The following is a 12,443-nucleotide window of genomic DNA, read 5'->3' on the forward strand; positions in this document are numbered from 1 at the left end:
GTTTTCTACATTTTTAGTACGAAGTATGGAGAACTAAAAAATAAACTAAATTTTTTATAAATTTTTGAAAAACTAAAAAATAAAAAAGAAACTAAAATTTGAAGAAACAATGGGATCCAAGATCTATAACAAATGGCTCTTAAGACTTCATGAATTTCAAATTCAAATGGCTCCAAACACTTCACGAACTTTAGGTTCAAATGAAGTTCAATCTTTAGTCGAGACATCTTCCAGTAATTTGTTTTGATCGCTCTCTTACGATACTTAAAACAATTGAAAAATGACCAAAAAAAAAAAAAATTTCAGGTTTGAAAACCATTGATAGACCAAAAATGATCTAACTAATGTATTAGAAGCAGCTAGAATTTTGATGTGAAAGGATCGCCTTTGTTTCAAATTTTTGAAAAGTTAAAAAAATTTGCTCATAACTTGATGTTTTGGAGAAAGGAAGAAATCGGGAACATTGAGAAGCGAATTAAGGAAAAGGAAAAATTAATTGGTTTATAATAGGACAATCGAGGTCCTTTTACCTACAAAGGGATTAATTGAATGTTACATGTAGATACGAACCCAACCTTGGGCTCATGGAGATTACCAACAACACGTAATTCAATGTTTTGCAAGTTCGAATGGAATAAAATGAAAAACTATGACGAAATATGTAAATTTATAAATCAATTCCATTCTTACGTATCAAATAAATCTTAATTAATGTTAAGATAATAGACTAGAGCACAAACATCTCAGAAAGACTAATTTAAAAAAAAACAAACAAAAAGGGCAGCCCGGTGGACCAAGCTCCCGCATATGCGGGATTCGAGGAAGGAGCAGACCACAATAGGTCTATAGTATGCAGCTTTACCTTACTTTTTTGCAAGAAACTATTTCCACGCCTCGAACCCATGACCTCCAAGTCATACAACGACAACCTTACCATTGCACATAAGAGGTCACACAGCGACAACCTTACCATTGCACCTAAGCTCCCCTTCTCACAAGGACTATTATCTTCATCAAATTTGAATGTAGAATTAAAAAGCATGAAGATTCATCAACAATCTTATATTCAACATCCTGGATTTTATGATTTATGTAGTAGAATACAATGAAATTTCAAGTATGAAATCCAATCCTACTTTTCAATTTCTCATTGCATTTATCCATTTCATTCTAGTGCATCAAGCATAGAATTGCAGACTTACAGTTTATGCTCATGGTGTACCCAAAAAGCCAAGGGTGTTACAGGTCATGTTTTACTACAACTACTTGGAATGCAATTGGGTAACATCCATTTTTGGATTATGGCTTCGACCATTCCTGGAGCTCAACAATTAGTTAACCATTGACATTTTAGTTAATGATCGTATAGTAGATATACCAAGATATCGTTGCAAACCCTAAGATATTATTAAGGATGAATAAAAATCCAAAGCTCTAATTCAAAATTATATTAGATAATGCATTTTATACTATTTGCATACGCAAAGCTTTCTGAAATGCAACTTCTGGTCCTCACCCTTGAGGATGACAATAGGATGGATAAAAATTGGGCAATTTTAAGCATGCATGCGATCAACAATCCAACAAGAGCAAATTGCTTTATCAATCAAATTAATGTGCTGCAAAGCTTTACAAAAGCATGCCAATTAGCATGCAAATCCAATAGTTTTCTGTAACTCGCCACAGAAAATAAAGAATCAGTGAAAAATAATAACATGCCAGGAAATGGACACAGGGTCTTAACCTGAGAAGGAAACTGCAATCTAAAAAGCCAGTAGGGATTACCAAATACAGAATGGTTATTGAATCATCCTGCAAATTGGCCTGTTGTGTACCAAAATTTTACCAGATGACAAATGATCACACTAGAATCATGATACCCATGGACAACCCTCATCGGCATGATCTTCTTTGTCAATAAACTCAAAGAAGTATCTTCATATCTGAAACTTGTCAGTATCAACCATATGATATCAATAACCCGAAGAAGACACTAAAACATTATGTTCCTTCAGGCGCTTCTGAAAATGAGCCAAGCGTGTCTGAAGGTGCAGGATGCCTGCAGCTTTATGGGATAGAATGGCATTCAATCTAGAAATATAATTATCCAGTTGATTCCCTGGTTGGTCGGCTTCAACCAACAAATTCATCTCCTGTCAATTAAGAGAAAGACTTGTTATGCAGAAACATCACTCCACCTTGCATGGCATGCAATTATGCAAATATAAAATCAGAATTAAAACAATAAATTAGCCCCCGGAAGGAATGAATATGCTGAAAGGAGATATGATCAAATGGGAACTAACTAGTGGAAATCCAGAGATTGGGTTTTAAAAACTAAAATCAACTAAAATGAGGAATTTTTGCTTTAAAAATAAAAAATAAAAATTTGGGCATGGATTATGCGCTAGAGAAATATTTAGGACCCAGTTTAGACTTAAAATGGCAAAGAAAGGTGAAAATTTCAGGGTATGGGCTTGCTTGAACACAAACTCGGGCAAAATGCAGATGGTCACAAACCTCTCTCACGAGATTCATTGTTTCCTCCACCTGTTTCCGATGAGCATTTACAAGATCTTCCTCCTCCTGAAAACAAATAATGCAAGACAGATGTTTTACATATTCGGCTATTACTTGTATCTACAAATTAACCATGCTCAATCCATACCTTTAACAGGGCATTCAAATCATCATCTAACTGTGGGTTCTTGGTATTAAAATTAGGCAATTCCTTCCAGTTTGTCTGATCATTGACTTTCTTGAACTTATCCTCATAAGTAGACAGCTTGTGTAATTCCAGCTTTTCGTTGTTCTTCCTTAGTGGCTTCATTTGCTCATACAACTCTTCGGACATATCAAAATCATCTCTTTCAGTTTGTTCAGCCCACATATTGTTTGCATCATCTTCATATGTTGATCCAGCTGGTAAAACTGAAGATAGTGGTAATACTGTTGATTCCTTTAGGTTTAAGGTTGATGATAGAACATCTTTCTTTGAGTTGTTTCCTTTTGAGAGACTCTTCACCCTGGCAAAAGAGATTTAGACCTAGTCAGAAAACTACAGAAATGTCGAGAAACACAACTGTAAACAACGCCAGAGGTCCAGAAGTTACTTGTTGCCAAGAAAATTATTTTCAGCTATCTACTCAGTACCCATCAAGGGGAAAAAAAAATTAACTTTTACCTGTCAGCATATCTTAAGGTATTGAGAGTATGCTCACATGAGCCTGAATTCGGTGAAATGCATGATATCATAACAGTTCGTGAGTCACCAACAAATGAATCTCTTAAAACTTCAGTTAATTTACTGCCTCTGAAAGGAATATGACCCTGGTCATTGTCAAGAGCTCTTATGCATTCCTTTAGCGCAAGCAAACTTTTATTGATCTCAGCACCTTCCATTCTGCACCACAAAATTAGATGCAGCCGCTTTATAAATTGTCAACCACTGATTCGTGCATATATAGTGATTAGTGATTAGTGATTCAATGAAACCTATTTGCATTATAAGTACAAGTAGCAGAACCAGAGCATTTTCTCTTTCAGTTTTTTTTTCCCTTCTCTTTTCTGTGGTTTTTTTTTTTTTTTTTGGGGGGGGGGGAGGTGTTGGTTGGAGTCATTACTTAGATATAATACAAACAATTTTAAATATTCGAGGGGCGAACTGGGAGATGGTTACATAATTAAAAAATAGGGGACCTATGTCCAAATTTTGAAAGCCAGGGCCTCCACCACTTATAAAAGCCACCTGCTTTTGGAAAAGAGTAGTCATTCTAATTGCAGGCTATTAGTTGCCACCATGAAAAAAATTGGAACAGGAATACCTTGTCTGCCTATCATTATCTGTAGTATCTGCACCACGTTCACTTCCAGCAAGATCTATAAATGAGAGTTTTCCAATGACACGGGCTGGCTTTGATTCACTGCCATCAGCTGACCTCTTAATAGCAAGCTGAAGTATAGCATGTGAACGAGAGGATTCTTCATTTGCTCCAGTTGTGCCAGTACTTCTAGTGGCATTTCCTTTTTCAATGAGATCCTTAATCGTCTCTACATCTGATACTCTATACTCTTGCAAACCCACAATGCAAACTTGCTGTTTACCATCCTCTCTCATGCAAAGTTTCCTGCTTAAACAAAAGTTTTTAGGTTTCACGCGGATTAAGAAATTGCAGACGACAACAAAATATCATACAGAAAAGGCTAAAAACACATACTTCCGATCATTAAGGAGATCAAACAGTTTTCCTCCATATATCTCAAAGAAGCTGACAAACAACTGAAAACCTTGGTTCCGGTAAGTATGATACATCAATCTCAAGATGTCTCTGGATGCTTTAAGAGGTAATGGTTTCATAGTATAAGTTTTCCCACTCCCTGAACAGGAAAACAGGCAGTGAGAATAAGAGCAGTTACAGTAGAAAACTTAAAAAGCACAAAAGAGCTGATGCCTCAAGGTCACATGATGCAAAACATTTAAAAGTTACAATACAACTAAAACTGGAAACTCATTTTTTTATGTTCCCTACGAGTTGGAAGGTGTGAGACAATTTAGCTTTTAAATGCACTAGCTAATGGTCGGTTGCAGCTGCTTAGAGAATAAAAAAGTATTAAGTTCTAAAAAGTTATTTTTCAATATAAGCACACCAATTAAACAAGCAAAACAACTGCAATTGCCATAATCATTGTGGTGAACATGATGCATAACTGTTTGAACAATTGTACATTGTAATATTAAGTTGAACATGAGGCAAACATACGACGAATGAATGACAAACAAGAAAAGAATTTGGATATATTTCTATATGCTAGAAGTCCAGCGAGGCAGCAAACATGGTTTTCAATAACGGCCCCAAATGTCACATAACAGCGTTACGTAATGGTTTTTTTAGTTACTGATACCGTTACACACTGCGAAATCAGTGGGAAGAAAAATCACAGTTGTAGAGGCCGTTACGGACCACAACTGTTATGTAAAGGCCACTACGGCCGTTACGTAACCACTACAAGATTGTTACACCAAAAAATTTATTTTATTTTTTACTCTTTCTTCTCACTTTTTCCCTCTCTTCCATAAATCATTCTCAATATACCATGTGGCGGCAAGAGGGGGAAAAGATTATAATGAGGATGACAATGATACAAAATTTACTATTTCTTTAAATACTCACAAGTCACAAGAGATGCATTAATTAACAATTTGAAAATACTAACTTGTTAGGAAAATATTTTATTTTGATAATATTAGTAATGTGATATTTATGTTCTATGTTTTTCAACTTCAACCTTCTTTCTTTTCTAGCTATTTTATATTTGTATTATTTGTATGTCTTATGTGTCTAATAGATTAGTGGAGTGCATAATGTATTTTGTTTTATTAACTAATTTAGCACACATAAGAATTTATCACAGATAAAAACAATGAGAAGTATAAATACGCACACACAAGTAATTTTTCTATCAATGGTGGTTTAAAACAAATGTAAACTTGTTGCCCTTACCAAATAACTTAGTTACTCGAACTAAAGGATCCAAAATACACAAACTCTTTCTAAGAAGGGTTAAAAGCTTAAAACATGCGAGTACACTAATATGCACAAGGTTGTGCGTGCTTCAAAAAAATTCACGGCCGTTACACCTGCTTCCCGTTATGTAACATCCGCTACTCCCGCTTCCCATTACACCCCTTACCATTACGTTACCCTACCTGCTACCGCGATTTAAAACCATGGCAGCAAATCTCACCCAGGAACTGAGCAATACTCAGGGAAAAAGGAATTACACCAACATACTCAGCAGGTTGATTGAAAACGAAGAGTGTATATAAATGAGGTTAGAAATTTCTGAAGGTTAATATACAGGTTGTGAAACTACAGCCCATACTTGCAATGCAACCTGAGGCTTGAAAAGAAAATAAGAACCCATTTAAAAGTTTCAAATTTCAAGTAAAGATTGAGGAGCAGTATTAGATTGTGGGTAATCAATCCACCCACTCTTGGGGCCCAAAGGAAATGGGTACAACTCATTACCTCCCTAAGGCATTAACCCTCCCTTGTAACCCCCTTCAAAAAACAACTAAAATTTCAGTTAGACTATAATGGAATCGAGAATCTACAGAAAATCTTAGCATAGATTATAGGAATTTCATAATTTGTGGAAAAAAAAAAAGGTATTGGAGAAGGAAATTTGTTCAGAAATCAGAAGCATGTTGAAAATTCTTCAAATTCTTATTCAACATAAATTAAGTGCAGTAATACAAAGATTTCAGATATGATCCATTAATATGAAAATCAAAAATGATCTTCCGTTGTAGGATCTTATGAAGTCCCACTTCTAGAAAATGCTTTAAATCCTGGAAAATACTATCTCTATGTTTAAACCACAAGAAGAAATAATACAACATGGAATAACTGAATAAGAATAAAATGATAACAATATAGTAGTCAATTTACATTTCCAAAGCAGATAAGTGAAAGAAATTCAATAGTGGATGTGCAAGAAACAAGTTGTACTATCAATTATGCACCAGGTTCTCAATTGACTTGTCTGACCAGAAGTTCCTAACAGCATCAAATTCAGATTATGGAGACAGCCATTCACCTGTTTGCCCATACGCAAAGCAGGTTGCTTTGGTGCGTTGAAAAATTATTGGAACTATAGGCTCCACAGTCTCACGATACACCTACAGAAACAAAATAAGATAGAAAAATTGTTTTAGGAAAGCTATCATCAAACAAAGCAGCAGTGATTTCAGTTTTGCATTAAAAAAAAAAAGTGTTCATTAACTGACCTCATCATTTGAAACCTCCTCGTTAAGCACTGCATCAAAAAAAAATTCATGCTTCTCCACATATTCTGTAAGGTCAACCTGAAAAATATTGAGATATCAGTATTTCAACAGTAGAAAATATCTGAATGACTATACCTGAGAGAGGTTGGAACAAAAAATGCAAACACAAGCAAATAAAAAGATGAAGTTTATAGAATGCATCAATTTGAATCTTGTGGTTTACTACTAGAGAAAGTCCAAAATTGGCAACAATAAGGAAACCAGGGTCCAAAAAAGCAATCACTTGCAGTTGATTTCTAATGTGTGGAATCTCGAAATGGATTTCATTTTACCAAGGCAAAAGAACAAGCATGGGATCATCCTGTATCCAGAGAATGATTTGATTTTCCTTCAGAGGTGTTGGTTAGGATGCTTAGTTCACCAAAAACCTGAACATATTCCATTCCTTTTCAGAATTTCAAAATTAAAGTGGGCCCTCACCTATCAAGGCAAACCTACAAAAGAATAAAAAACAAATAAATAAATGAAATCTTCCCTTTAGACCCTCCAGCATTATGTGTAAACAAAAACAAATCACAGGTAACAATACCATGTGACCACATGAAGAAAAAAGGGCAGGCCGGTGCACAAAGCTCCCGTATATGCAAGGTCTGGAGAAGGGGTGAACCATCATGTGACCACATCACAAGAACTAATATGCAAAACAAACTATCAACATATTGATTCCCTAAAAGACTACCAACCCTTGGATAAGGTTCATGGCCAGTTTAGGAAGAGGTCTTCTAGTCCTCCACGAAGACCCAAAGCAAAATGGAAATCCAGCTTGATGCCATCTTCATGGAGAACTTCTGTGGAGAATTTTAGGTACTTATACTCTAGATATTGACTTAAAAAACAGGATTTTTTAACTATAATTTGAGAAATTTTGGTACTTTACAGATTTTGATTAGTTTAGAGCAATTTTAATTATTTTAATTGTCAATTTTTTGGGGATTACTATGTAGTTATTTGTTTTACTTCTAAATGAGAGGTTATACTCTAGGCTTACCCTGTTGCATAATACACCTCAATTAACCAACTTGTCAACCATGGTTATACAATACAGATGGGAGAGAACGTTCACAGATAATTGCAGTAGAATTTGAATACATAAAATGGAAAAATAATAAATGACACAAATGGAACAAATTATTCACGAGAATTTTTTTAAAAAAAAATTTACAGTTAATTTTCCACATCAGTTAAATGGGCACATAATTTGGCACAAATAGTTATTTGTTTTACTTTTAAATGAGAGGCTATAAGCACTACATTTGTGGAACAGTTTAGCTGCATAAATGTAATTTGAAGCTAGGCATACCCTGTTGCGTAATACACCTCAATTAACCAACTTGTCAACCATGGTTATACAATATAGATTGGAGAGAATGTTCACAGATAATTGCAGTAGAATTTGAATAGATAAAATGGAAACATAATAAATGACACAAATGGAACAAATTATTCACAAGACTTTTTTTTAAAAAAATTTACAGTTAATTTTCCGCATTAGTTAAATGGGCACATAATTTGGCACAAATAGGTGTTCTGAGACAGGATCTGTACAAAGAAGCCCAAAAAGAATGCTACAATGACGAAGTCAGTGCAAACTGATGCATAGGTAGTGAGGAAATGTAAAAGAATAATAATAATGTAAGAATGTACGGAAGATCTAAATCTCTTTATTTGGAAACTGGTTTCTTATAGGCTAAATTGAATAACATTCTGCATGAAAAATGTCAGCTGGGTTACTTGCCATCCAGCCAACTCAAATTTCATTCTAAAAATTTAGACTACGGATTTTATAACTACGATTAAACGATGCAAATGGATGTCTAATTAGTAATATGGCAAACACATTTGAGAGAAAATAAATGTAATAAATCCTAGAAAAAGGAGCCTTCATGCAAGACTAAAAAAATTCAAGATGAAGTTGAAAATCATTGACCAGAACAACTTATAACCACATTTCAGACGGTGGAGCTCACCTTTAGTTTAGTCTCATGAACTGTTAGAGAATTTGAGACAGTCTCTACGATATCTTCCTCATTCTTAGCTAATTCCTTCTTATTTAGTGGTCTCTTGCGCACCTGCATCAAAGTCATCATTGGCAAATCATGAACCATTTAGATAGAAGAATGTCTACTCAGTCTGCCAGAGTCAATGCTCCATTTGGATAAAACACAACTGTCATTGATGTATGGAGCATTAGCTACTTTTTCAAAACTATGGTAACATCAAGCAATGACAACAATTCAGAGGCAAGTAAAATGGAACTGAAAGAGCATACCACAACTTTGATCTTTGCAACAGAACTGGCCTTCTCTTTATCCACAGCAATACTTTTCAGGACATTGTTTTCAGGTAAACCACGAGGTTTGCCAGTTTGTTTATTGGTTGAAAGGTATTGCTCAGAGTCATCAAAGCTCCTGCCACGAATGGAATTATAAAATGCAGGACCATCGTGCAGGCCAGGAAGTGGTATCTGCCCATCAGAAACACAACATCAGCACATCAATGCACATAAACTCAAATCAGTTCCTCTATCAATTAGAAGTTAGAATTACCAACAGCATAAATTGAAAAAGACCAAAAAGAAAGTATATTTTCCAACATATTTTCCAATTTTTATGTAGGGGTCACTTCTATCCAATTTGGAGGCCAATTAAAAAGAAGGGTAAATGACATTGACCACCCCTAAGGTTTGGCAAAAAGACACTAATCTCTCTTGAGGTTTCAAAAATCCCAAGAACCACCCTTGAGGCTTCAATAAGTCTACAAACCACCCTTGTGATTTTCCAATAGACACAAACTTACCCTCTTATTTTGTAAAAAGACGAGATTTTGAAAGGTGTAACCGTCCCAAAACACAAATATCAGCGGTGGTCTGTGTGAGTTTTGGAAACTCAGGAAAGGTCTATGAATTAAGTTTTGAAACCTAATTAGCCAACATTCATAATAAACAAAAAGACAAAAGACATTGACCTCCCTTGAAATTTGGAAAAAAATAAGGGCCTCTCATAAGATTATTAAAATCCCACATCCTAAGATTTCAAAAATTTTACTAGTCTCCCCTCACATTTGGTTTTTAGAACACTTGCACCCTTCAAAAAGTTTGTCTTTTCGCAAATCTAAGAGGAGGCCAATGTCTTTTTGGCAAACCTTAGGGGAGGTCCTTCTTCCTTCTCTCTTCTTCCTTCTTCTCTCCCTCTTCCCTCCACTATTTCTCTCCTTATTTCCCTCTGAGCAGTACCCTTACTGCTGTTCTGTATCACATTGTAAACCTCAGCAGTTGAAAATTTTAGTTCAACATTACATCTCCCCTTCACCCCTCCCCACTTCCCACCCCCAAGTTCCTAGTAACCAAATCAAAAATTGCAGTTCAAGAAGCCTTTCCGATTCAGAAGAAGAAACCCAGAAAGAGGGAAAAACAATTGATCAATCTCCATTTGACGTCAAACAGACCCATGATACTAAGAATGATTAATTTCAAGAATTGGTTAACATCACATTCAAAGTGCGTCAATTCACATGTTGCACCACTATATAATATTCGCAGGAAAGATCAAGTCAAATCAAATATCACATATGGAGGTATCAAATCGTCAAGATTCTTTCTCTTCAATTTTCTTCCAGTTCCTCCGTAACCCGATCAAAAATTAGGGTTTAAGAAACCTTTCAGATTCAGAGCAAGAAATCCCAAAAAGGAGAAAACAATAATTTATCAATAACCTATTTGACAGCAGAGACCACGATATCAAGAACGATTAGTTTCAAGAATTGGCTAACATCACATTCAAAAGTATGTTAAATCACATTTTGCACTACGAGACAACTGTCACAGAAAAGATCAAATCAAATGAAATATCATGCAAGCAATCTCAATATAGTTTAATTCATCAAAATCGGGGGAGTGGGGAGGGCTTAAAATATACGCAAATTAAGTAACAATCTTCATCGCAAGAACTACACTTACTAATTGCTCGTCACACTTAGCCCCAAATCAGAAAGGAAGTTTTAGTACCTCGGGAATCAGCTCAGTGTCGAAAGAGTGTAGATCCAAGAGTCCAGGACTGATCTCACCCTCCTCCTCACCATTCTTCATCTGGCTCGACGGCCGCCAATTCACCGTCGGCGTCAAGGGCTCCGAGAAGAACTCATTAACCCCCCTCTGGTTAGTCCTCTGCGGCATTCTGGATCCTTGAGCTCCGCCGTACTGCCCGTAGTCCTGTTGCAAGTCAACCAAGAAGTCCCCCCAACGAACGGCTCAGATGCGAAGCTGCAAAATCAGATCTACAATATAAAGACAGAGATAGCACAGGCAAAGAGATCGGTACCTGGGTAGAAGGAAGGGAGGAGTTGGAAAGCCATCTGCCATTGGATGAGGAGTCCAAGAAGTTGTCGGAGTACTGTCGCTGGTGGTGCACTGCCGATGCAGTGGATCTCTGCACCTGCCTCCCCACCGCGTTCATCTCTCCCTCTCTGAAAAATCTGGTGAAGGGTTGCTTGAATTAGAAGAGAAGATTTACAGCTACAGGAGGAGAAGGAAGCTCCAATGGAGGATGCTGTCGAATGGCTCCGATTGCTCTTAACTTTTCTTGAACAGCAGCACGTTTGAATAGAACAGAGGATTTAAACACCCTGATTAAGACATAAATTCATCGATAATGTATAAAATACAGGAGAGAGAGAGAGAGAGAGAGAGAGAGAGAGTTTGAATTTTTGGGGGAGAGAGAGAGAGAGGGCAGGTGCGAGGAGGGGGAGGCACGTGCGAGGAGGGTGAGGGGAGGAAGAGAGACCACGGTCCCGACGGTGATTTAAAACCGACCACTCATGGAGGACCGTCCCACATGGTGGGGTCACGGTTCTGCCGTTTTATCAAGTATTCATGGGTGTGTCTGCTTGTCCTGGTCCGGACGAGGCTCCCGCGCGCCTTTGGGCTTTCTACTTCAAATTTCGTACTCGGGAGGGCAATGCTCCACCGGCTCCTTGCCACGTGTCGCCATCATAGTGGTGGATCATGCATCCAAAGTTCAAATTCTGCTATTTTTGGTTACTTTTTGAATTAGTAAAATAAGTTGTAAGTGGGGTCAACAATGATTATGAAAATAAAAGTGAAATTCGTTTTATCACTGAAATTTATTAATGGAATCATGCATTAGGCTAATAATATACTAAAATGCTAAATCAAATTGTGTTAAAGCATATTAAACCATGTGCTGTTTTGCTTTCTAACCCGATAGAGTCACTACTACTAAGTTATTTATCTAAATAAAAATTTAAGATTTTAGGTCTTCCCAATTGTAGATTTATTTAAATAAAAATTTGAGATTTTAGGTCTTCTGTTTTAGATTTTAACTCTTTTTTTTTTTTTAAGGGACATTTCAATACTAATTACTTATTTGAATGAACAATAATGTCATTGATATAATATTCGATCTAATTTAATATTTTTAAAGTTCACAAATACTATCAAATATCATGATTGGAGTCAAAATCTCAATAAATTAATAAGACATAAGACAAAATGCATAATGCACTTGATCACGTAAAAGATTATATTGTACTTGTTTTTTTTTTTTTCTTTATTTTGTTTTTTCAACTGCTTATTTGC

General features: G+C 36.0%; 1 protein-coding gene across 1 annotated transcript; it reads right to left on the minus strand.

Annotated features, from left to right (window-relative positions):
- Window positions 1-1,586: 1,586 nt before the first annotated feature.
- On the minus strand, window positions 1,587-11,618 carry LOC131158097 (kinesin-like protein KIN-13B). Its single transcript, XM_058112696.1, has 12 exons — window positions 11,167-11,618; window positions 10,854-11,057; window positions 9,120-9,314; window positions 8,818-8,919; window positions 6,791-6,868; window positions 6,601-6,682; window positions 4,218-4,377; window positions 3,825-4,127; window positions 3,185-3,403; window positions 2,669-3,026; window positions 2,521-2,586; window positions 1,587-2,153 (listed from the first exon to the last, which is right to left on the minus strand). The coding sequence occupies exons 1-12, from the start codon at window positions 11,299-11,301 to the stop codon at window positions 1,974-1,976; spliced, it is 2,082 nt and encodes a 693-aa protein (XP_057968679.1). The 5' UTR covers window positions 11,302-11,618; the 3' UTR covers window positions 1,587-1,973.
- Window positions 11,619-12,443: the final 825 nt, after the last annotated feature.

Source organism: Malania oleifera, chromosome 6 (genome assembly GCF_029873635.1).
Source record: "Malania oleifera isolate guangnan ecotype guangnan chromosome 6, ASM2987363v1, whole genome shotgun sequence".
Taxonomy (NCBI): domain Eukaryota; kingdom Viridiplantae; phylum Streptophyta; class Magnoliopsida; order Santalales; family Ximeniaceae; genus Malania; species Malania oleifera.